The 25,945-nt window shown below is 41.2% G+C and overlaps 2 protein-coding genes and 1 long non-coding RNA gene across 6 annotated transcripts in view; 2 read left to right on the top strand and 1 right to left on the bottom strand.

The window, feature by feature from the left end:
• Nucleotides 1-15,802, top strand: part of AK4 (adenylate kinase 4) — a 35,260-nt gene extending 19,458 nt beyond the window's left edge. For all 4 annotated transcript variants that reach the window (XM_082227614.1, XM_082227613.1, XM_082227615.1 and 1 more), the window contains exons 3-6: nucleotides 4,003-4,122; nucleotides 8,016-8,188; nucleotides 9,222-9,340; nucleotides 10,793-15,802. In XM_082227614.1, coding sequence (XP_082083740.1) covers nucleotides 4,003-4,122; nucleotides 8,016-8,188; nucleotides 9,222-9,340; nucleotides 10,793-10,907 — 527 coding nt within the window. In that variant the 3' untranslated portion in view covers nucleotides 10,908-15,802. The remainder of the gene's footprint in view (nucleotides 1-4,002; nucleotides 4,123-8,015; nucleotides 8,189-9,221; nucleotides 9,341-10,792) is intronic.
• Nucleotides 1-25,945, bottom strand: part of LOC309534981 — a 131,822-nt gene that overhangs the window by 50,450 nt on the left and 55,427 nt on the right. The window lies entirely within an intron of this gene.
• DNAJC6 (DnaJ heat shock protein family (Hsp40) member C6) overlaps nucleotides 23,623-25,945 on the top strand; it is a 55,654-nt gene continuing 53,331 nt past the window's right edge. Inside the window, exon 1 of the mRNA XM_082227554.1 lies at nucleotides 23,623-23,886. The gene's annotated coding sequence lies outside the window, so the exon portion shown is untranslated. The remainder of the gene's footprint in view (nucleotides 23,887-25,945) is intronic.

Here is a 25,945-nt window from a genome sequence, read left to right as displayed (position 1 = left end):
GCATTTTCACCTCATTTGTTAACTGAAGCCTCAGAATGGCTTAAAAGAATCTGTAGTGAGACAGTTTCTGCCCTCAGGTTTATAATCTGAAAAACATTATGCACAGGGAAAAGGGCGGGGGTAGGGAGTAAAGAAGAGAACAACAAGATCACACACCAGTTCTTTAAAAATCCTGTTCTTTTAATGGCCAACTGGGATGGAAACAGTTCAGATAGCCTGATGGAATGGCTGCTGGTAGGTGATAGTTAACTGAAGGCCAAAGGAAGCTGGTCTACTAGAAGGAGTGATGGAAAATTTGTGATTCTCTACTCTTCATCAGCTCTTAGCAGAGGCAACAGACCTGGGATAGTTTGGTCAGTAGAGCATGAGACTCTTAATCTCAGGGTTGTGTGTGCAACCCCTGTTAGGCAAAAGATTCCTGCGTTACAAGGGGTTGGACTAGATGACCCTTACGGTTCATTAAACCTCTACAGTTCTGTCTTTGATCATATGCCTGTAACCTCTATGGGTTTTTTGTTGGGGGGAGGGTGTTTTCAGCCCAAGGGCCACACCCTTTCCTGAACAACCTTCTGAGGGGTACATGCCATTGGTGAGTGGGGCCTGAGGCAAAAGTGGAAAGTGCCAATAATAATAATAATAATAATAATAATAATAATAATAATAATAAATTTATACCCTGCCCATCTGGCTGGTAAATTCTACCTTTGTACAGTAGTTTCCACACACCTATCCTCTATCCAGGCAAGCCAAAGGCGGCATCAGAGCTCAATGACACATTCCAGCAAGGCAAAAGTGTGTTTGTGTGTGTGGGGGTGTTGAAACAGGACCAGTGAGGGGTGTGGTCTGCGTGTAGGAAGCAGGGGTGCCAACTTGAATAAAATATGGGAGGGCAGGCAAGCCCCACCCCACAGAAGCGATCACCTGGTGCTACATGCACACCCCATTTGAATGTTTTGTTCCCCTTGTCTGGACTCTAATCTCACTTTACCAGCTGTCTGGCTGCTGCTGTTCCTGTTCTGACAGGCAGGTGGGTTGATTACATGCTTGTTTTAGGTTTTCGATAAACCAAGATAACCTGCTTTTGTGGAAAGTACATTTTATCCTGTTTTGAATAATACAGTTCAATTAAAAACAATGCTTGTGATGTCACCTCATATGCTATCAAAAAGCACCTTTAAAAATGCATTCTATGTACTGTCAAGGATCTAGAACACTATTCTAAATGTTACTTTAGTAACATTCAGATACGAATAGCTTGCTGAAAAGCTATTTGGAGTGTTAATAGCTATTTTGCATCATTTACAAAAAGCAGGGGCAAAGTGCAAGGTGTTTTGTTTGTTTGCTGGGGGAGTATTTATTGAGTGCTCATTTAAATTCCTTTTCAGTGTTTTGAACTCTTTCGAGCTTAGGTCTTATTTCTGTTCAGAGCTAAAATGAAATGTTCATGTTGTTACATGCCCAAGCTATTGAATGCCTGGAAATGTAACAGCTCGGTTTACTCTGTCAGTAAGTTGCTTTGCCAGATAAGTTGTCTGTCATGCATTGTTTCCTTTTACCTCTTCTCTCTCTCCCCCTCCCCGGTTACATCTCTGAAGCTTCTAATCTGAATCTTCCTTACATGGCAAATTATTCATAGCACGGAGAATACATGGAGAGTGTTTTTTTTTTTTATCCCTTTCTCATAACACTAGAAATCATGGACATCCAGTTAAGCCTAATGTTAGACTATTCAGGACCATTCAAGCAGCAGATAATTAAACTATGGAACTCTATGCCACGGGAGGCAGCGATAGCTACCAGACTAGCTGACTTTAAAAGTTGAGACAAATTAATGGAGGAGAGGACTACTGAGGGTTACTAGTCATGGTGGCTATGCTCTACCTCAGAGGTCAGCAAAATTTTTCAGCAGGAGGCTGGTCCACTGTCTCTCAGACCTTTGGGGGGGGGGGGGCGGAATATATTTTGAAAAGAAAAGAAAATGAACAAATTCCTATGCCCCACAAAGAACCCAGAGATGCATTTTAAATAAAAGGACACATTCTACTCATGTATAAACATGCTGATTCCTGGACTGTCTGCGGGCTGGATTGAGAAGGTGATTGGGCCGGATCCGGCCCCTGGGCCTTAGTTTGCCTACCCATGCTCTACCTCCACAATTGGGAAGCAGCAATTTTTCTGAGTACCAGTTACTGGAAGCCACAGGAGGGGAGAATGTTCGTGTGCTCCAATCCTGCCTGCAGATTTCCCATAGGCTCCTGGTTGGCTGCAGTGAGAACAGGACTCTGGACTAGATGAGACAATGCCCTGAGCCAGCAGGTTGTTCTTATGTTCTTACCAGAATTGTGGGGAAAGGTGGCCACCTACCTGCAGACAAATGGTGGTACCTCGGGTTACATACGCTTCAGGTTACATACGCTTCAGGTGACAGACTCCGCTAACCCAGAAATAGTACCTCATGTTAAGAACTTTGCTTCAGGATGAGAACAGAAATTGTGCTCTGGTGGTGCGGCGGCAGCAGCAGCAGCAGCAGTGGGAGGCCCCATTAGCTAAAGTGGTGCTTCAGGTTAAGAACAGTTTCAGGTTAAGAACGGACCTCCGGAATGAATTAAGTACTTAACCTGAGGTACCACTGTAATGAAACCCAGAATGGAGTAAGCCCCATTTATAGGCAGTGGGATTTACTTCTGAGTAAACATGCAGTGGATTGTACTCAAAACATAGCTAGGTATGTTAATAAGCAAATGAATTATCAGGTGATATAGTGTGGGATTGTAGGTCTCAAAACTAAACTAAACCATTTAGCAACTTAAATACTGAGGATGTGGCTCTAAAGTTGGGTCCCCATTTGCCTCCACTGTTCCCAGCCCTCTTAGATCTATGATTCTCCCCACTGGTTTTTTTTACTTTCCTCAATTATATTTATTTAAACTCACTGCTTCTTCCACCCCTGATTTTCTTAGCTGTTGTGTTTTGGGCTGATGCATAATCTGCCCTTCTTCTTGAAGCCTCTGGCCCCTCTTCCCATGGCTCCCTGCTTTTTCTTGTTGTACCAGAAGTGGTTCATCTGTGGCCCTCCAGATGCTGTTGGACTCCACCTCCCATCAGCCCCAGGCAGCATGACCAATGGTCAGGTATGATGGGATTTGTAGTCTAATAACATCTGGAAAGGCCTCAGATTAGCTACCCCTGTCCTACGCCTTGGCTCTGACCCATGCTTCCTTTGTATTGCATTTCCACAGCAATTTCTGCATTATCTGACTTTATGCTCATTTGCAGAGCAAAATAGGTAATCTGCTCAAGAGTATATTGCAGCAATATCTCTAATACCACCCCTCCCCACGTCCATACAAGTACTTCCCTTATGGCTGCAGATATAGGTATAGCTATATAGATTGAGCATGGGAGAACTTCCACCCTTAAGGCTTCAGAATTGGTCTTTGGCCTGCCAGATGCAAGATGGCTAAGCTGATGTACATGGCAACTTAGGATTCATCTTAGCCTGGCAGATAATGCTGGGAGTTGGAATTATGCTAATGAGATGAGAGAGGTATAATGTTTCCCTGTTTAGGGAAGTTTTTAAGGATTGATGTTTTTAGATATGCTGTAACCTACCCAGAGTGGCTGGGGAAACCCAGCCAGATGGGTGGGGTACAAATAATAAAATTATATATATTTTCTAGTGGTGTCAAAATGCACGGAACACTGAATAGCCAGCCAGTCTTTGCATGGTTTTCTCTGTAGTTCTATAGGGCATGGGGAGATATTGGGGAGGGGGGCATTGCTTTGGGGTAGACAGTAATGGAGGTTTCAAACATAGCCTCTTTCTTTCTCTTGCTCTTTCCCGCTCCCCCAGGCATTCTGTTTTGTACCTCTTTCTTCTGAGTTAGTGAAGCAGTTCAAGAGGAGGGAATAACTCATTCAGAATATGTCCAGAACATTATATATATATATATCTTAGCAGAACAATAACAAGTTATTGTTTCTTCTTTCATTCCTGAACAGATGTTGGCATACTAGCAAAGCAGTATCTTGAGAAAGGCCTTTTGGTGCCAGATCATGTATTCACACGAGTAATGATAACAGAACTGGAAAAAATGCAGACCCAGCCTTGGTTACTTGATGGTAAGTGACCCCCCCCTTTTTCTTTAAACATTTCAAGTGCTGGTAAAAACCATTTTGCACTTTCTTCCTTCTACAGGCTCTTTTAAATTTGATTTAAATAACATGCTATTTGTGGAAAAGTAATGTAACATGAAAACAGCCTTTCCTGTATTTTTAGCAACTGGTGGTGTAATGGGGAGGTAGGTGAGAACACCCTGAGAGCTTCTAAGGACAGAGGATTCATAGTTAAACCTTTGGCAACTATGATTCCACACATGGAAACTAAGAGATGAAAATATCTGGGTTTCTTTCACAATGGTGCATTTATTGAGCAACTGAAGAAAGGTGACCACAGTCCAAGACACCTTGGATTTCTCTTGGGGCAGCTCAGTACAGTTACGTACTTGCCTGAATTATCTTCAAGTACTAATATGGACTACTCTGTTCCTAACATCCCAACACATTTGATTTCATTTTGCCTCAAATGTTCATTCGGTGAATGAATTGGGAGGTTACTGATGATGCCTAGAGCAGTGTGTCCTGCAACTGGCTATTATTGGTTTCCGCGTCGGCACACAATTATCTTCAAGAAAGAAAATGGCCGCTTTCACCTCAATACCTGAAAAAGGTGAAAAATACTGGCCTACTCTTTTGGGGGGGGGAAATCATAATACTATGGGAGATACAGGATACTAAGCAGGAGGTATCATCTTTTCCTAAGGTCATCAGTGTGATGCCCACAGGGACCAGTGTCATCAGTGTGATGCCCACAGTGTGACCAGTGTACCAGCAGGTGCCCACAAAAAATAATACTGTTGTAAAGATCCCTTTCAAAATCCAGAGTGTGTGGATGTTCAAGGCTTTTTGCTTTCCCTGTTCAGTGCCTGTTTGCTCGGCTTACCCTACGCTAATCACATAGCCTTGAACATGTCAACGTGTCATTGGATGCCACAATTGGACACCCACCATCCCATTTGTTCTGAACAGAGGAGAGGTACAAAGAGCTGTTCCTAGCAGTTCTTGTTGAAGATGGTATCTTTTCCTGCATTGATAGGGTATGCCCACAGCACTTTGTGGTCCTGTCTCTTTTTCTGCTATTTAGATGTAACAGCTATTTTGTGTTATGCCATGCCCTCATGGCAGCTATTTGGTGAATGTTGCCCAATGACCCCAACTGATTGGCAACCCCTGCTATATTCATATCCTGTGTTAGACTGTCTCTCAACTACTTCTGCTATGGCCAATGAATGCAAAAGCACTAGGAACTTAAATTTTTGAAAATATAAGATGGAAATTTTATTGCTGTTTAATGGGTGATATCCTATGTAGCCTGAGGGGGTGTCTACTTGTGCAGTGGAGGGGTGTCTTCTTCCTCCACTGCCCCACCTGCAGGGTCCTGTTCAGGTTTGGCCAGGCCTATGTTTGACAACACAGTCCTTCTGGTAACTAGGCCCCAAGCCATCTAGGAGTTCAAAGACAAGTGCCAACACGTTGAATTGTGCATTGAAAGCAGCAGTAGTGCTGTCTGTTGTTTCAGCATGGTCTTGACCTTCTGAAATGAAATTGTGCAGTGGCTGAAAAACACATGCTTTAGCTTTGCCATCCTTCATGACACATAGGAGTCTTGCTACCCTCCAGTGCTTGGGGATATGACTAAGCTGTGAGGCTCCTGGATCGGCCTTCTGTTGCATGAAACAGTGTGATCTCTCTGTGTGTCTGACGTGTGGCAAGTAGCAACTGGTAGGTGGGAAGGAAGGCATAGAGCCAAGATAAATTGCTAATAGCAACATCATCTGTGTGCTATGAACAATTGCTAGCCATGCCTCATTTATGCTAATTTGCATCCTGATTATTATTATTTTTTTAAAAAATAGATGCTTCATCCAAAAATCATTTTCTTTTAAAAAAGCAAGTTTCATTGAATTCAGGAAACTTGAGTTTATGACAAATTACTATGGGAAGAATTGAATATATGTATTTTTTAACCCAGCCTCCATACTAAAGCAGGAAGATAGAGGTCAAAAATAGAACAAATACTACTGGGGGGAGGGTAGCAGTACTTTCCCATGCATACTTGAATTTAACTTATTGTAAATAATAACAAAAATTCTGCAACACTATCCATCTCTCTCTATTACTGAGTAAGGTGTAAAGGTAAAGGACCCCTGGAAAGTTCAGTCCGGTCAAAGGTGACTGTGGGGTGTGGCGTTCATCTCACTTCAGGCCGAGGGAGCCAGCGTTTGTCCACAGACAGCTTTCCAGGTCACGAGGCCAGCATAACTAAACCACTACTGGTACATGGAACACCGTAATGGAAGCCAGAGGTCACACAAACACAGTTTACCTTCCCACAGCAGTGGTACCTATTTACCTACTTACACTGGTGTGCTTTCCAACTGCTAGGTTGGCAGGAGCAGGGACCGAGCAATGGGAGCTCACCCTGTTGAATGGATTCGAACCGCCAACTCTTCCGATCGCAAGCCCAAGAAGCTCAGTGGTTTAGAACTTTAGACCACAGTGCCACACTGGACAGAGAGACAAGGAGACTTACAGCCAAGTTGGCAGATCAGATGAGAAAGACTCTTTCTTTTCTGCCCAGCGACTTATTTACTAACAAACCTTGAGTAGCAAAGCAATAAAGGCTTTCTGCCTTGAAATGCAGCTGCTACTTGGCGTTAACCAACTTTTCCCAACCTGATGCTCTCTAGAAGTTTCCACCAGCCACAACAGCATGGATCAGGGATGATAGTAGTTGCAGTTCAAGGCATCCTGGGGGAACCAGGTTGGGGAAAGCTGGTGCAAAGTGTGCATTAGTTCGAGATGGTATAAGGTACATACATCTGATATAAAAGTGAAGGAGCTCTATCTAAGTTGCTTATACTTCAGAGAAAGCTCTGGGCAGGAATCTAGCCAAAAATTATGCACTATTTTGCTCACTATAACTTACTTATGATTTATTCAGTAGTTTTCTCCTTTTTTTTCTTGACCAAGTTCCAGATCTATATCTCTATAATATTAAAGAGGTGGCTTGCATGAGACTTAAACAGCCACTAGCTTGAATAAATGTGTCCTTGCTGAAATACTGCAGTATTCAGAAAGAGAAATAAGTTTGTTGCAGGTTCTGAAATGTTCCTGTTCATCTACATAAAGAAACCAGTGTGGGTTGAGAGCTCCAGGAACTAATGCACATGGCTTGCAGTACTGTAAAAGATCACGTTGTTTCCTAACGAAAGACATGAAGTAAATCTTTAACACTCCCATCCTCTCTTACAGTGATTCTCACTGTTGCAAAGAACATGTGTAGATCTAGTCAAGACTGCCAGTACAAGAAGATAGCACTGTGTATTTATAAAAAGAGAAAAACCCATTTGTTCTGTTAGCTCAGTGCTTGGTAAACCTTGTGGTGGAAAGCAAAGCAAAACACCCCTCGGGGGCTGTTGGACAGTCTGAATTGGGGACAAATATGGTAATCAATCAGGCCGAGAGTAATATCTGCCTTCTACTGAGCTGGGCCATTGGTCCATCTAGATTAGTATGGTGTGACACTGACTAATAATAATAATAATTGTACCCTGCCCATCTGACTGGGATGCCCCAGCCACTCTGGGCAGCTTCCAGCATATACAAAAACATAATGAAACATCAAACATAAAATGCCTTCCTATACAAGTTTGGCAACGAAAGCTCATGTAATAATTGAAGTAGCTTAATACTAGCATATTATGTTGTGTGGGGCAGCAGTCAGAACAATCCCTGATGTGATTGCTCCTATAGCCTGTTGCACTTGAGATCCTGATACTGTTTCAAGTCTGGAGTCACAACACAAGTGGGAGTAGATAGGTAGGTGATGAATTCAAAACTCACAGCAAACTCTTGTAACAGGTTATTAATTTTTGTTCTCTTTTTGCACATAGGTTTTCCAAGGACACTGGGTCAAGCTGAAGCACTTGACACAATATGTGAACTGGATCTAGTGATAAGCTTGAACATCCCATTTGAGTCCCTAAAAGACCGCCTAAGTGCTCGCTGGATTCACCCAGCGAGTGGGAGAGTCTATAATATGGAATTCAACCCACCTCAAGTACATGTAAGATAACTTGTCCTGCCCAAACAATGTGACTTGGCAAGAGAAACCATAGACTATTCATCCGCCAGTAAAAATGGTGAATTATCTTAATAGTTGTCAGTGTGTTGCCATTGGTTTTTGATGTTGTCTTCGTTCAGGGGAACTCTCCTATGCACTGCTTCTCAGACACACAAATACCGATTTTTTTTGCACCATAACACTCATTTTTTCCTCCTAGAAAGTAAGGGGAAATGTCTGTGCGTGTTATGGAGCGAATGCCTGCGGGTGGCGGGGGGGAATCTGCTGCAGTCATGAGCAGAGGATCCATGGTTCCCCTTCCTTCCCCCCTCCGTGGTTACAAAGCATGGCTCCACATGGATCCTCAGGATTTTTGCATTGGGTTACTCCACACTCACTCTCAGATCACATGTCTGTGGCCACAGCATGAACCACAAAAATCATATATCCACTATTTCGTTTAGAATTTTTTTTTCTTGTTTTCCTCCTCTAAAAACTACGTGCGTGTTACGGTCTGGTGCGTGTTATAGAGCGATAAATACGGTAATTCCTTCCATGCACCATTTTGAAACAGGAAGGTCAGGTGAGTTCCATCTGTGCTTGCCAAATGGTAAAGAAAAGGAACCATTTATGTGTATGAGAAGTAGTACATAGATTTTCCCTGGCAGAAAACAATAGAACCCAGTGGGAACATGGAAATTCATTGAAAACTATATTGTAATACTGGGTGCTACATAACACTATTAGCATTTTTGTGTACTCACCAATTGGCTTGGCCTGTGTTCCCATTTTTTCCACATTGGGTGTGGCTCTTTTGGGTGAGGGCTGTGTATAATTTGGCATATCAGTAGCATATGTGTCTGTCTGAAGTGTTTGGCTATATTGTTTTCCTAGTTCCTTGCCACAACCAAGGCTGTGAAGATAGGCCAAAATTTGACACCTTTTTGCCTGAATGTTAATTTTATTTTTAATGCAGCATAATCATATCCCTTGGTAATACTAACATGTTGATTTGTCATGCCACTCTTGTTAACAGGGGGTTGATGACGTTACTGGTGAGCCATTAATCCAACGGGAAGATGATAAACCTGAAGCTGTTGCTGCTAGGCTTAGAAAATACAAAGATGCTGCAAAGCCTGTAATGGAATTGTACAAGTGAGTTGGAAGCCCAAGTTCCATCTAAGACTAAATTTAATTGTTACAGAGATACGGTGTATGTGCATGGCAGTAGAGTTTTCATATTACAGTGGTACCTCGGGTTAAGTACTTAATTCGTTCTGGAGGTCTGTTCTTAACCTGAAACTGTTCTTAACCTGAAGCACCACTTCAGCTATTAGGGCCTTCTGCTACCGCCGCGCCACCGGACCACGATTTCTGTTCTCATCCTGAAGCAAAGTTCTTAACCCGAGGTACTGTTTCTAGGTTAGCGGAGTCTGTAACCTGAGGCATATGTAACCTGAAGCGTATGTAACCTGAGGTACCACTGTATTTCATGAAAATTCTGCTGCCATAATCATGGCACATACATTTCTGGAAGCAGTTTTGTTGGCCAACTTAATATCCTCTAAACTGTATTAATTATTAGTACATTATATTATTGAACTTTGGCTAATGAAATCATAGCTGGGCAACCAAATTTAAGGTTTGAATGAGATGTCTTGTCTCCATATCATTTAGGAAACCAAAGTCTTTGGTTTGGGAAGGTGATCACCACCATTAAAATAAAATAAATTAAAGCACTTTTAAGAGAGTGCAAGCTTTGGAACTTGGAGCATGCATAATTGGCTACACACACACACACACACACACACAAACAAACAACCTTATACAGTCATACCTGTGGTTATGTCCACTTCATGTTACGTTCTTTCAGGTTATGTCCCGCGGCGACCTGGAAGTACCAAAAAGGGTTACTTCCGGGTTTCGCCGCTCGCGCGCGCACAGATACGCAAAACAACATCATGCGCAGAAGTGGCAAATCGCGACCCACGCGTGCACAGACACGCTGCTGAGGGTTGCGCTATTTCATGTTGTGCACAGGCCTCCAGAACGGATCCCGTTCACAACCAGAGGTACCACTGTATTAGAAAATAGCTATGTGTACACAGAACATATGCACAAGGGTTACCATATGTTGGTGAAGCCCATGGATCTCCTTGCACGGGTTCTATTCTTAGAGAGAACAGAGTGTGGTGGAAAGTGGAAGTACAGGTACTGTGCGTCCACACACATATTTTTTGCACCCTGTTCTAATCTGCAAATCCACTTCAGAGGTTTAGACAACAGCGTCTTCTACCACTGTGCCTTTTACAGAATCCAAACACACAAGGCTCTTCCATGTGGGAAATAACATGCCATTTATATATAATAGTCATTCATGTAGATGCATTTCTCTTTTATTCTGTCGGTGCCCATGGCTTGTGGAATATTTCACACATTGCCTTCCTTGGTCACAAGTACAAATACAAGTATACACACTAAAAAAGGGAATATGAATCAGCACTCTATCATAAGATAATAATTGCATCGTAACTAAACTTGCAATACCAGGGTTGGTTGGTTTGTAAAGATTCTTCATTTACATTTTTTTTTATTTCTTTATTCCAGAAACAGAGGAATCCTACACTCATTCTCTGGGACAGAGACCAACAAAATATGGCCTTATGTGTATTCTCTGGTGTCCAGCAAAATTCCTCCACTCCAGGCCAAAGAAGCAAACTAAGCATTTCCAAAACAAGCAAGAGTTAATATAACCAGAGTTGATTTTCTATTAAGTTTGTGGTGTCCTGTATCTCTGTATCTGTGCTCTGCATATATATATCAGCTGTCTCCCTGGTTTTACTGGAGAATAGCTGCAGAAATATAGTGATAGTTAAGAACAGCTCTGAAAATGCTATATGGAATCCTAGTCCTCAGCGTATTAAGTACTTGTGCATGGACTTCCAAGGAATCCTAAATTGTTATGCAGAGACAGATATACCTTAGGAGGCTTACAGAGCCTGTTGTCTGTCCCATCTAGCCACAGCTAATTCTTCTGCATATTCAATGTGCCATTTCATGAATGTTTGGAATTGTTTTCCTTGATCTAACACTCCACAGCAATTTAAAAACAAACACTTCTCTAAATGTACCTGCAGTGCAAGAAGCACTGTGGAGCATATATGCATTATATAGTTCAAATAACAAAAAATGTGTTCGAGTATCAATTAATGGGGAATGGAAATTATGGTTGTTTTTAAACATGTTGGTTTGCGGAAAATACCAACATTTAAGAATATATATAATAAAAATGCTGCTGTAATGTTTATGGAACAAGTTTGTAATTCAGTGGTGTGGATTTAGGCCATCCTGTATACTAGGATATAAAGGTGGTCTATTTTTTTATAAAGAAAAGTTGCACAACTTGGATAGTATTATTATAGCCTTAATATTATACAGTGTTACAGCCTGTTACTAACTGCCAGTGAGCTTCTGCTCTCTTTTTATCACATTTAAAATTGTCCCAAATTATCTCCCAGACAAGTGATCGTATGATTTAACATAATGACCTGTCCAGATGATCACTATTATATTGAACTGCTTCACAAGTCACTTGTTTGCAAGTCACATTAAGTCATAGTTTAACCACTGAAATGGCATGCACTTTTACTGCTGGTTTTGTCCAAACCAGAGACTTGTTGTTTCCTCCCATAAACAAATCACAATCAAGAAACAAAGAGCAAATCTTGGTTATGGCTTGTGATTTGGACAGAAACAAACCATAATGGCAAGCCAGATCATTGCTTGTTTCCTGGGCAATGGCAAAAGCAGGGGACGAGTGAAATGCCTGCAATTTTGGCAGTATGCACTAGCACGCTGTGTGTTCACATTAAATGTTTAAGCCCTTTAGTTTAACTGTGGTTTATTGTGACATGTGAACCAGGACAGTAAGCGACAAATGTTCATGACCACACAGTCTAGGAAAAAACACTATCACAAATCTGGAAACTGTTGCCAATATATGTCAATGGTTTGATGATTAGACTTGTTCATATAAAGACAATCAGTTGCGAAGGCTCACATGTGCAAAAGGAAAAAAAGTTATGTACTGGACCAAAGACTTAGGCTATGTACACTTTAGCCATGTTAAAATACAGTGAGGTTGTTCTCTCCCACTGCATTTGAAGTTGCATTTGCATGTTGCTGTACACACTAGAAAGGGTACAGGAATATCCTACCCAATGCACATTTCCTGTTTAGTTTTTCCATGCCTGCAACCCCGCTACCAGCTCCTATTTATAAAGTGCTCATTGTGCGTGCATGGTCATTATGCATGTGCAATGGCTATCTCAAATGTACACCGCTCAGCTTAATTGCATAGTGGATGTGAGTGGAGTTTTCAAATTGGATGAAAGCTGGTTTGAAGGGAACACATCAAATCAGCTGTATTTCTCAAGAAACTACAGAATAGATGTGAGTTGTGGCCAATGACACGTATGCATGGCTTCAAACCCAGCTGGTGGGAGCAAACCAGAGTCAGATTCAATGGTAATGTGTACATAGCTTTACTTCAATTGGTCTCTCTCTGTGTGTTTTAACCACCTGTCTTTAACTGAAGTCATTTCTTTCCTGTGTGAGTTTGGCCTGTTTTAAACCAATTTTCCCTTTTCTCTAAGTGAGCTGTCTTTGTCCACATAAGTCTTAAGATCTTGTCTTTTAGTTCCAATGTACTTTTCTGTGAACGCTTCTTTGCATCATTCACTAGAATCTGAATGAAAATGAAGGTAAGTAAGCACAGGTCTGAATGGAAGCAAAATGGTCTGCTATGCATGTATTCCTTGATAGCTGGCCATTTGGAATGTTGCTTTTGAAATGTATTGCTAAGTATGCTAAGCTGACTTGAACATTGAGCAGATTGCTACCAAATAACTGAACAGAAACACTTGATTTTTCCAGAGCAATTGTTTCAAAACTTTCTTTCCTCAAAGAACCAGTTTCTGCATGCCTGTTACTTCTGTTACTTCCAGGATTCCCTGAACATAACATAGGATTCTAGGTTATATTTTAGCTTATGATTTGGCTCTTGCAGTACATGCATGGGCCAGCCATAATTCACGGTTCTTGGTGTTGATCCATGCAAAATGGAGATGGTACCCTAGAGTATTTCCAACACACTCCCTTAGAGCGAGCATTTAATCAGATCAGTAGTGATGGGAAAGGTGGTCTGCCATTATAAGATCTCCTCACTGTAAAACTTGTAGCAAGGAATGCCAGAGTTCTCCAGACCAGTCTTAAAGCTACTGTTGCAGATCAATCAAATCAAATCAAATGTGCTTTAACTTTTCTCCTCACTTTCCTGCGTGTTGGATTGGTTCCAGAGCAAAATAACTTGCACTTAAGACCTGTTGAATTCAGTGTGATATGTTAGTGATGAGTAACTTGTATCCCACTGAAATCAATAGGATGTAAGTGCAAATTAACTTTGTTTCCACTTTTCTATTTCCTTTCTTGTAGTACAGGCATAGCCAATGTGGTGCCCTCCAGAGTTTGCTGCACTCCAACTCCCATCAACCCTCACCATCGGCAATGCTCTCTGGGGCTCTCTGGAGTTGTAGCTAAACATCTGGAAGGCACCATGTTAGATACCCCTGCTGTAGTATATGAAATAGTCAAAGGCTATTGGTTAAAGTGTGTGTGTGTCTCCTATTAATGTGAGGAGCACAAAAATGTAGGCTGCTGTCCATAGAGAAAGAGTGTGATACTTTTCCGTGAACAGATTGTTTTCATGCTACACAGCATTGAAGTAAAGCAGACTTCCTTTTGTACCACATGGCAAAGAAATGTAATCTGTTTGTTCATGGGCAGATCAGCAGTGATCTCAAGCATGCCCCGTCTTTCCTGCTCCTGAGCTTGATCTCCAGTCAGCAGCACTGGCTGTGGTTGAACTCCCCCCCCCCACACACACTCTTCCCATGCCTTGTTCAGCTGGTCAGAGATTATAGCTCAGGAGTGGAGGAAACACTGCTGGGGAAAGGCCAGTGGACCAGACTGGGAAGTCCTGCAGGTCTTACCCATCTCTACCCCAGAATCAAAAAGTAGTTTATCTTTAAATGGACAAAACAAAAAAAACTGGGAGTTTTCCACAATTCTTAAATGTATAGAGATGTGTGTGTGTGCGCGTGCGCACGCCGCATACCCATTTTTGTGTATTTTTTTCCTATATCCAGAGTTCATATAGCAGCTTTCCTAAACTGGAAGCAAATACTGTAATTTTGATGCATGATATTTGACAGAAACTATAACTTGATCTGAGTGTCCTCAAGTTGCCTTATTTTATATAAAATGCGGGGGGAATGTATTTAGGGGAGAAATTATTCTGAATTATGCTTTATAGTCCCCACCACCAAGAGACCTATGCTAGTTTGATGATAAAATTATGTTGTTTAAGCTCCCCCCCCTCCCCACTGGCTAGCGTATTATACAAGAAGCTTTATAGTATTTGAGAATGGGCTACTGCATTACCTGCCAAACCAAATGAAATAACATTTTAACACCAGCAGTGCAAGACTACAGCTTAATGCCATTTTACACCTACATTAGAGTTTGTTCTACCCAATTGCTGTTTGCATAACTGTTTGAACCCACTAAGCCCTGGCAGCATAGGTATAATACTTCGCAATGTCTTAACCATGGTGAACCTTGGGGGTCTCAAATTTCAGTGGCACCCTGTGTGACGCCAAAATTTGGCACCCCTTGCTTCTCTTGCTCCACTCTAATTCATAGCTGCAGCGCCCATTGTGACCAAACTAGTTACGCTCCCCTAAATCCCCCTCTGGTGCAGTGGAAATGTTGGCTGTTCTCAGTTGTCTTTTCTACACTTGGATGTAAAGTGTGGATAAGGCACTTTCCCTGAACATCCACATCCTAACAGACAAGACTCTGTCCATGATAAGTATTTCCTTTTGAGAAGGAGGAGCATGCTATCTGAATGCAGCCTGAGCTTTTCAACTGTTGTAGAACAAAGTGACAGGGAATGGCAAGCTGTCATCTGGCTCTGCCGGTACCCAAAAAAGCATTCCGTATACAAAGATGCATCCCAGGAACTAGACTCTAGCATTGCTGCTTTTTTCTTTTTTGCACTTTTATCAAGACAATCTGGACATTCAATGTAGATGAAGCAACTACTATATTTGTGCTTTAGAAAGAATAAAGGTCTTCTGAAGGTCAACTGTCTCCTGAGATGGCTCATGTGGAGCTGATAACACCAAGGGTGCAAGTTTGACCCCCATAAGGGACAGTGGCATACTCCTGTCCTGCATGGGGTTGGACTAAGACAACCCTCAGGGTCCCTTCCAGCTCTACAATTTTTGATTCTATGTAAGGAGGACCCCAGCACTGCAACTCTATAACATCTAATGCAGGGAGTTTCCAGAAAGAAGGTGAAGGGTTTACGTATCCCTGTAATTGGCTACAATGATGAGCACATTTTAAGCTAATAACAAAGAATCCAAAGAGTTTAACAAAAAATCCATTACCTCTCACTGTGACTGCTTCTGAGTGGGCCAGGTATACATGAGGCCATCAATTACATAGAGAAGGCTCAGATGTCCATGAATTGTGATAATGTTAAATTTTTTTTACAGGGATTTTTCCATGTGGTGCACATAATTAAATGTGTAATAAATGTATGTTTACACAAAGAATTGGACACCAGTGATAAAATGCACTTTTGTATTTTTTATTAGATCTTCATTTTTATACAAAAAGCAATATCTAGAATAACCAGGGAGATGGGTCCCTGGCTTCCAAGGAGAAGCTTCTTTGAGTAAACCATCTAACCATCTCCTGAAGGTGTCTTTAAGTGATGGGAGGGACATTGGGAGATACCTTCATTCACTGAAACTCAAAGCACTCTAGCTTCAAGGGGGCAGGAAGGTATGGCTGCCTTCTATGGGGCTTCTTTGTTTGTTCAGCCTGTGGCAGGTGAGAGAAGACTTATACCCCACTTAGACAGTATATATATATATATATATATATATATATATATATATATATATGTTTGATTCATGTCTTGACTGAGTTCTATATTTTATCATGTTTTTCTTCACCATGGGCTGTCTCCAGGGTTGCAGAAGCAGAAGTCATGTTTGTCATGGATCCCCTTCTTTCACCTGCTCTCCCCTGTAGACACAACAAAAGTCCTTGCCAAAGAGTTGTGCAGGGGGGTGGGGACTGACCACACATTCTGGGCCTTATCATTTGGGGCTGCAGTGAAAGAAGGGAACCCCAAACTGGCCAAGGAATCTTGCACTCTGCTGTCTTCCTCTAATGCAACATTGGATTTTAATACAACATGGTGGAGGTTGCTTGCTCAGCACCCCAACCTTTCTTACCTGCTTGTATATCTATGCATTAAGAGCAACTGGCCTATGTGAGCAGAATATATTGAGTATGAGACTTGGGCTGCTTCCAGACTGTAACTATGTAAACAACAAATGTTGTTTGGCCTTAGAGTGATGGGAAAGAACTGCAGAAAGATAACAAAGAATCCATCCACTTCTGTTATTCTGTGTTTTTATTTCAAGGTTGTAAAGCCCTTTGGCAGAGCTCAGTTTGTGCTTTTTTAATTTTAAGTAAGGTTTATTTTTGAGTCCTTTATAAATAAGCCAGGGTAGAGCTGGAAATGTGAAACTGGGGGAGCCAAGTGTGTGGAGATAGAGGAGCTTGGGTGTGCTCTTTTGACTCGGATGTAACAGCTCTGAGAAATTTGACTTGTTCAAAGTGATGGATTCACTTTACATATTCATTAATTTCATATTCAAACCAAGAGTGGTCTAATTATTAAAATATATTGCTAGGTGAATTTTATAGAATTTGTAGAAATTATTCCAGGGTCAAAATACATTATTGTTGCTGCTCTGAGTACTTTCCAAAGCGCTCCATTTAGAAGCTACCCAGATACTATGTTCTCTATTGCTTTGGTTTTTAGCTTTTCCTCAGAATCACAGTCTTCTGTAATGCACCACAATTTTCACCTCATGATGTTGGCACTTTACTGTGAATCTGATGTATTTTCTAAAGTTATGGTTCTGTTTTGTACTAATGAGAGTATGTTGGGAGGGAGTTCTGTACTTAGTTGTTCTAGGGAACAGTCTTTGTATTACTGTAATTGAGGGAGGTGGGGTTTTGTTTGTTTGTTTTGGATAGTCTCTCCCCCCCGCAAGAAAATCCTACAGCTATTCCTACAGCTAATCCTAACCATTTGATATTTGTAAATAAAGTTATTTTGAACTTACTCTGCATCTTCTCAGATGTGTTTCATTCCATTACCTACATTTGTTGGTGAAACCCAATTCTGTAAATTATAAAGATGATTCCACCCTTCTATATTATGAAAGGGGAAGATCCAAGTTTTCTAAATTTGTGGTATTTGATAAGTTAAAAAAACCTATTACCTTCATGCATAGTACTGCAAGGGAGGAAATAAGCAGAACAAAGAACACAGGACGTCTGCCAAAAACAGCAATCCTGAGTTGAGTTCATACTTCTGTTTTTCCTGTGGTATGCAGTAACATAATGTGGTGTGATGTTCCATTTCCACACACACATGATAAGCAGCCCCAGTAAGCATGGCCAATGGGCAGGGATTACTGGAGTTGTAGTTCAACAACAACTGGAGGGCCAAAGGTTCCCTACAACTGCTCTAGAGGGTAGAGGAGGGGGCTTGCAGCACCAGGCTTGCTGTTCGTTGTTGGCTTTATCTCATTTCACCCAGGAGGAGACTTCATTGTATGCAAGTCTAGCATCTTCATAAGCAATTGATTAACTATGCATATGTTAAAAAAAACAAACCTGTAGCTTACACCCCCCCATGTGGTGTATAGCACCATAAATTACTTAAGAGATGTGAGCTAATGAGGTAATCTGCACTTTGAGTGTGTGAGTGAGAGAAAGCAGTGAGGCAGGGACGGACTGTGCATAAACAGAGTTTTGACCACGAATAGTTGATTTTCAAGCTTGTGGGATCTTCTTTGTTTTTGACTAGAATTCGAAGATGAACCAATCCAGAGCCACATGCAAAAGGCACACCATTAGAATTAACCAGCAGGCCACCCCTGAGCATATTCTGGGCTTAGAATTTTGTTTTCAGTCCCAGAACTGAACTGAGCTCTCAGTCCTTTCATATCAAGACCACTTCTGGTTAGCTTTCTTCATTTCGGCAGCCTTATTTCGGTGGAATGGTTTTGCTCTTGCTGTTATTAAACAGTTGGGAGTTGAACTCTTGCTATCTACTGCAAATCACCCACAGTTCTACCAGTAGATCCCAATCTGCCATTTGTTCACCCTGGTCTATGTTGACCACCAGCTCTTTAGCATTTCAGTCAAAAGCTTTCTCCAATCCTCACTGGAGATGCAAGGGCCTGAAGCCAGGACTGATTTGCATGCAAATCATGGGCTCTACCAGTAAGTTAAGATGAGCGGGGAAATTACCCCAGTTCCAGTGCTGGGTCTTGCATTTCCTGCTTGCTTCTCCATGCCCTACACGATAAGCCATTGGAGGTGGCAATTGTTGCTAGAAATCTGAGTAGGACAATCCTCTCCCTTCCCTCTGGATTGAATTAATGTCCAATCTCCTCCTTCCCAGTCCTATGCAAAATGCTAAGCTTTGACCACTATTTATTGCTGGTTGAATCCAAATTGGTTCATGCATAAGTGGAACTGACTTGTCTTGGAACAGAACTTCACCTTCATCTATTCTCTTCTGTAGCTCCTACATACCCTCAAGATCTGCTCCAGGAGGTTGAGGGGGGACCCTTTGCTGAGAGGAGAGGAAAGCATTCTGTTGCACTCTTGCAGTGTTGGATTCTGCCCTGTGTCCTAAATCATGTGCCCAACAGCGCAGCTTTAATTAGCTGAATTTTTTTTTGCTCTGTTTAAATATACATTACAGTCATGGATGCAACTATGAGGAAAACTGGAATAAAAATAAAGTGCTGGAAACCCGCATTTAACAAGAGGATTATATTTGTTCTAAGTGATAGATTAGAGGAAAGACATTTCTGCAGAGCTATTACATAAATCGGATTTTGTTTGTGGGCTTAGACATTTAGAATGAAGAACTCTGTTACACTGGGGCTGCTTCTAGACTCACTATTTTCAGGTGGGATTCAATCATACCCCCAGCACACTCAGGCTTGGCAATTAAAACTGATTTGAATCTCTTATTTATTGGACAAACCCACCTCCACAAAGATCTGGCTCTATTTAGGAGGCCCCAAAGCATAATATGTGTATTAAAGGGTCCTAACTTCTCATGCTATATGGCCATTCTCCCCTTCTATCATATTGTTCTGTGTCCAAAAGGCTCTGATAATGTAGCCTATATGCATTGCCTTTCGCATGAGATCCATAGAGGCATTTACTGTAGCCTCCAACACGTTTTATTAAAATTACCTCTGACTTCAGAGTAACCCAATATATGTCTCTTAGAGAGCCAAGAGCCAATATGCTGCAGGGGATAAAGGTAAAGGTAAAGGTACCCCTGCCCGTACGGGCCAGTCTTGCCAGACTCTAGGGTTGTGTGCTCATCTCACTCTATAGGCCGGGAGCCAGCGCTGTCCGCAGACACTTCCGGGTCACGTGGCCAGTGTGACAAGCTGCATCTGGCGAGCCAGCGCAGCACACGGAATGCCGTTTACCTTCCCGCTGGTAAGCAGTCCCTATTTATCTACTTGCACCCAGGAGTGCTTTCGAACTGCTAGGTTGGCAGGCGCTGGGACCAAACGACGGGAGCGCACCCCGCCGCGGGGATTTGAACCACCGACCATGCGATCGGCAAGTCTTAGGCGCTGAGGTTTTACCCACAGTGCCACCCGTGTCCCTGCAGGGGATAGTGTTAGACTAACTAAGGAGACTTCAGCTCAAATCCTCTCCAAGTCATGGATTGATCTAGGTTAGGCACATAGACTTAACCCAGACTCTCACTGCCTTGTTAGACTATGAGAGGGACATCTATGCCTCCTTGATGAAAATGAGTGAGATAAAGATCAATAAAATCTGGGCCTCAAATACCACGATATGCATCATCCCATCTAGTTTTCTTGTAGGGTAATTAAGTAGCCCTTGCATAGGGGTGAACATCAGGCTTGTGGAATGGACTGTGTTTTACTATAACCCCACATTCACCAACTGAAGTAAGGTGCAAAGCAGTGCAAGAAGAATCTGCATACAGAGTTGGATGCAAAATTGGGGCTTGGGTGGAGTCAATAATCTTGTGCATCCCATAACCCATTCCCTGGGATAAGCTGCAAGTTCAAGGACAAATATTCACCTGAGTTTTTAATACAGATCAGGGATGCTAACACAAAGCTCTACAACAGGCCAACAGAGCTGCAAAAAGACCTAGTCAAAGGAAACCAACCATTACTCTTATTTTACAAGTGAAGAACACTAAGATGGAAAGATAAGTAGTCAACAGAAAGAAGGTCAGCCAGGACAAATTAGTGTTGTCACTAAGATTAGAGGACAAAAATCCATGCCAATCCATCATAAAATATCTATCAGTAGATCACCTGTCATAAGAACAAACCTATTGGATTGCATCCAACATTTTTCCTACTCTGAGTAGACTCATTTAATTTAATGACCATGAATAAATTATGTCTTAAAATTTACAACCCATTTTCTTTTTCTTATGGCTCAGCAGGGGAAGCCAAGGTCTACATCACATTATGTTACATTGGTCTTTGTCTTTCAAAAAAAAATGCAGCATGTGATTCACGAAGTCAGTTCGTTGTATGCTTGGTTGGGACAGCAACACATGGCATCTGTGTTACTAGTCATATGTGTAGACCTGTGTAAAATATGCAATGTTTTTACACTATTCCTGTATAAGCTCCTCAGGGAGGGATCTGTCCTCTTGTGCTCTGAAACACATCATGTATGTTAATGATTATATAGTACATGGGATATTTAATGTTATGCTTAACTTATTCACTTTTTATGGGGCATCCACACAATGCTATCATCTATTGCATGTCATCCTACATTTCCCTTGTGGGTTTTTAAAAACTTTTCTCAGACCAACAGAATATTTGCCTTTCCCCCCAGAAGAACAGAAGAGTAGTACAATTGCTACAGGTGCAGGTGCCTTTAATACAAGTCTTTTGGTCTTTTATTATTATTATTAAAGGGGCAGAATTTTGATGTGGGCAAGTAAACCTGTCACAGAAGAAGAGAAGAAGAAGAAGAGTTTGGATTTGATATCCCGCTTTATCACTACCCTAAGGAGTCTCAAAGCGGCTAACAACTTCCTTTTCTCTTCCTCCCCCACAACAAAGACTCTGTGAGGTGAGTGAGGCTGAGAGACTTCAGAGAAGTGTGGCTAGCCCAAGATCACCCAGCAGCTGCATGTGGAGGAGTGGGGAATCGAACCCAGTTCACCAGATTACGAGTCCACCGCTCTTAACCACTATACCACACTAGCTCTCAAACAGCTCAAAACAGCTCAAAACAAACAAACAAACAAGCAAACAAACAAACAAACAAACAAACAAAAAACTCAACAGCTCAAAACAGCTCAAAACAAATCCATTTTAACCTTTGTACTGGGTTGCCATTTATTATCCCGTTTCTATTTGAAAATGCATTCCATGAGTAGACCTTGTTCCATGCATGCAACAACTTAGTTGAATCCTGCCCAATTTGGCATGGTTTTGCAGCAAGGTCTGGATTTTTGTAGCACTAAAATCTCTGAATGGTAAAGACTGACACTAGTCCCCATTAATGTGATCTAAGCTAGTGAGAGCCAGTGTGGTGTAATAGTTACTGAACTAAGGCTGGGGAAAAACTGGAATTCAAATCCTCACTTTGCCACAACGCTCACCTGAGAACAACAACATATGCTGCCTTGAGGTCCTTATAAGAAAGGTGGGATATAAATGTAGCTTTAAAATATATAGGCATGTTTACATTTTAGTGTGACTATGACTGGCAGCTATTCGATAGTATCTCTGACATGTAACAGCATGCTATATATTGCAAAAATATGCATGCTGTGGCAGGCTGCTTGTGTTGTATTCCTGAAAATACTATGTGGTCAAGAGGAAAAGCAAACATAGAGAACTTGAGCAGAATGAAGGGAGAAAAAGAAAAGTCTAAATGGGACAATTGCACTTAGAACAAGATTTGAGAGGCAGTTCCCCACCCAGCAGGAAAGCTCCAAGGCCCTGAGTATTCCTCTCTAGGACTGTTCACTAAGAGTCCTCCAACTCTGCCCCAGAATCTAGCTAGCTGAAGGTCTGAGTATATTTGATTTATGGGTTGGGTACATACAACACTTAAATCCTAATTTCTGTATCTGGCACAACTTTGAGACTGTTTTAAAAGACTTCTGTATGTGAAAGAATAGGTGTAAAACAAGATATAGCAAGCCCTTTAAAAAGAGGGAAAGTTGCTAAACCTCAACTACAAATTGACTAGACCAGAAGCTTGGTGTAATAATAAAATTGCAAGCAAACTTGCACAGCTAAGCAGGGTCCAGCATGGTTTCAAATTGGATGAGATACCATGTGTTGAGATTCCTGCATTGCTGGGAATTGGACTAGATGATCCTCGTGGTCTCTTCCAACTATACAATTCTATGATTATATCCGGGCTGGTTAATTTCCCCAATCCAGAATAATTTATAAGACAATAGGGCTGCATTTATAAACATACACTTAAATGGGAGTCACCTACTAGGACTTATTTCTGAGTACACACATATAGGATTGCCCTATGAGAGAGAAGCAGCTGCAATGAAGAAAACAGAGTGAACTCACTTTTTTCACAGTGAAAAGTGGTGCCTGTCCATCCATTATTTGTGTTAATAGCTGCAGACCAACCAATGCTAAATTGGAGCTGGTTCTAAAACAGAGGTCCAGAAGAAATTGCTCCATGGAAATAAACAGTTTGGTGCAGGCATGTTTTTTCTTTAGTAAGGTTATACCATGGCAGAAAGAATAGAATTTTATAAACAATCTCATACTTTACATTCTATAAAACATCAAAGCCGCTTACAGATTTATATGACACAGGTCAGTATAATTTATTCTCCTCTCAGTATACTTTATATATGTTTATTTCATTTTTTATATATATAATTTGGGTATTTATTACAAGGAGGAAACTGCATTCTGATAAACTCTGGAATGAATTCTCAAGACAAAAATATCTAAATGTGGGAATTAACTATCCAGATTTCTAAACCGCACAGATTCTAGGTTTCATGCTAGAATCTATCATAACATGTGAATTATGAGCATTAGCTTCACAAAGAACACCTTTTAGCTGTTTTTCTTGTTGGAAAAAAGTAACAGAAAGATATGGATCTTTAAAAAAAAGAACAAACATTGCCTGTAGAAATGAAATGAGGAAAAACATTTTGACTCCAGATCCTCTGTTCCATGCCAGATTTTATAAAATATGCTATGTCTTCTTGCATCCTCATCCTTCCTCTGATTTTGTATAATCCGAACTATAACCCAGCGTTATACACCGTTTTCATACAAATTATCACCACATCACTGCCTCGGACTGAGGAACGTAGCCTTCGTGACCTATGACTGGCTGTGAATGACAAATCAAAAGTCAGCGTTTCAGAAATCAGCTGGGTTTTTTTTCCTTCCTGCTGAGCTGCAGCAAGGAGAGGGAAGGGAGGATGAAAGAATCTGAAAATAAAGGTAAGGAAAACCTATAACTAGGAACATGTACAGTGTTATAAACATATGATGCTTGAGTCATTTATGTGGTACTATTTACAGTCTATTCTGCTGAGTAACCATTTTAAAATTGCATCGTGCATCTTCAATGCAAACAAGCCATGTTTAAAAATAAATGCAGTTATATAATATGCTAAGGGATAGACTTTGTATGAAATCTCCTTCTTATTTGAAGCACAAATTAGGATGCCAAATTCGTTAGTTCATAGCTGTGAATGCAGTATGTCTTACAGTATGACTGTATTACCAAGGCTTTCTTCAAATACCAATGTATATATTTACAGTGCAACCCTAGTCATGTCTACTCAGAAGCAAGCCTTACTGAGCTCAATGGGACTGATTCCCAGGTCATTGTATATAGGATTGCAGTCCTAATGTTTAATGTTATGTTATCTGATAATATTGATAATAGCAAAAAGAAATGGGATGTCTCCCCATTAAAATATTTATGGAAGCTTGTGGTCTACAGTAAATAAACAGACCTCTACTTCCTTTCAGTGTGTGTATGAAAAGTATCCAGTATTTGAGGATACTTGACCTTCATAATTGTATCAGAGTGATATTGCAAAACTGAACATAATCTTCTCCTTTAGGGGAAAATACTTTTAAATCTACATTACAAATCACCTCACATTTATGTCACATTATTTCTGCTTTCAAATCTGAATTATCAAAACTAAGGCTGCCCAAAGGAGTGAAGGGAGATTGGTTGAACTGTGTGCTTGTCACAATGTTGCTGAGACAGTGATGTGACATTACTGCCACTATTTGATGCTATAGGTAGGTTTATTCCACAATTTTGCATTGAAGTGTTTGGCCTTTCCTATCATGTTTCTGATTTATATACAAATGTCCTTTCAATTTAGCAAAAATTAATGTGAGCAGTATAGATTCAGATGCCGAATTTGGGATGAGGCCTCCAGCTTCCAATGCTCCTTTGAGGGAAAGAGCTGTTTATTTCAGTCGCAGCTTCATCTGAGAGGTACAGCCTCTTTCTATCGGCTCATGTAATTTAGATGCTACCAATAGCAGCCTGAAGACAATGCAGGGGTGCACTATATTTAGCCAGCTGTGACAGCATCTGTTTCCTTTTGATCCAAGAAACCCAAAGCTCATATGTGCAGCATTTATGAATTTCTTTAACCTTTAAGGAGAAACCATGGTGATTTTTTTGTCCTTGAAACTCATGGTTGTGTGTGTTTGGTTTTTTTACTGCATGCCAACGGTAGTATAAGCACTCTCATTTAATTGCTGACTGACCTAATCTGTTCTGCATACGGCTTTTACCCAGCTGCAGATTAATCCTCAGAGTAGGAAAGAAAGCCTAGGCCTCAAGTCTATATACGTACACTGTTTCCCACTCAGAGTTGAGTTAGAGTTGTTGCAGAGTCAGGCATGTTAAAAACAACATCATGGATCTTCCCATGCAGCACAAAATCTATAGGCTAGGATATTATATATTACAAACTGAGATCTGTAGAGACTATTTTGAATGAATAGTAAGCCAGTCATATGTACACACATTAAACCATCTTATCAACTGAATTATATAGAAGCTGCAGTATATATTCACTTCTTCACCTTCTACTTTCAAGGTGTAAATACCTTTGTACAAGAATTGCATATTGCATAATATTACATTAGCATATTGAATTAAAAGGTGAAGAATAGTTGGTACCTTTAGCTGAATCAAACAGTAAAGCTTTTCTGGGACTGTACTATTAAACCACAGAGCCTAGGACTTGCCGAGCAGAAGGTCGGCGGTTCAAATCCCTGCGACAGGATGAGCTCCCGTTGCTCGGTCCCTGCTCCTGCCAACCTAGCAGTTTGAAAGCACGTCAAAGTGCAAGTAGATAAATAGGTACCACTCCAGCGGGAAGGTAAACGGCGTTTCTGTGCACTGCTCTGGTTCGCCAGAAGAGGCTTAGTCATGCTGGCCACTTGACCCAGAAGCTGTACACTGGCTCCCTTGGCCAATAAAGCGAGATGAGCACCGCAACCCCAGAGTCAGCCACGACTG

Source organism: Podarcis vaucheri, assembly GCF_965113315.1.
Source record: "Podarcis vaucheri genome assembly, chromosome: 6".
Lineage (NCBI taxonomy): Eukaryota > Metazoa > Chordata > Lepidosauria > Squamata > Lacertidae > Podarcis > Podarcis vaucheri.
Note: the sequence above shows the minus strand (reverse complement) of the source record. Positions and strands in the feature narration are given on the sequence as shown.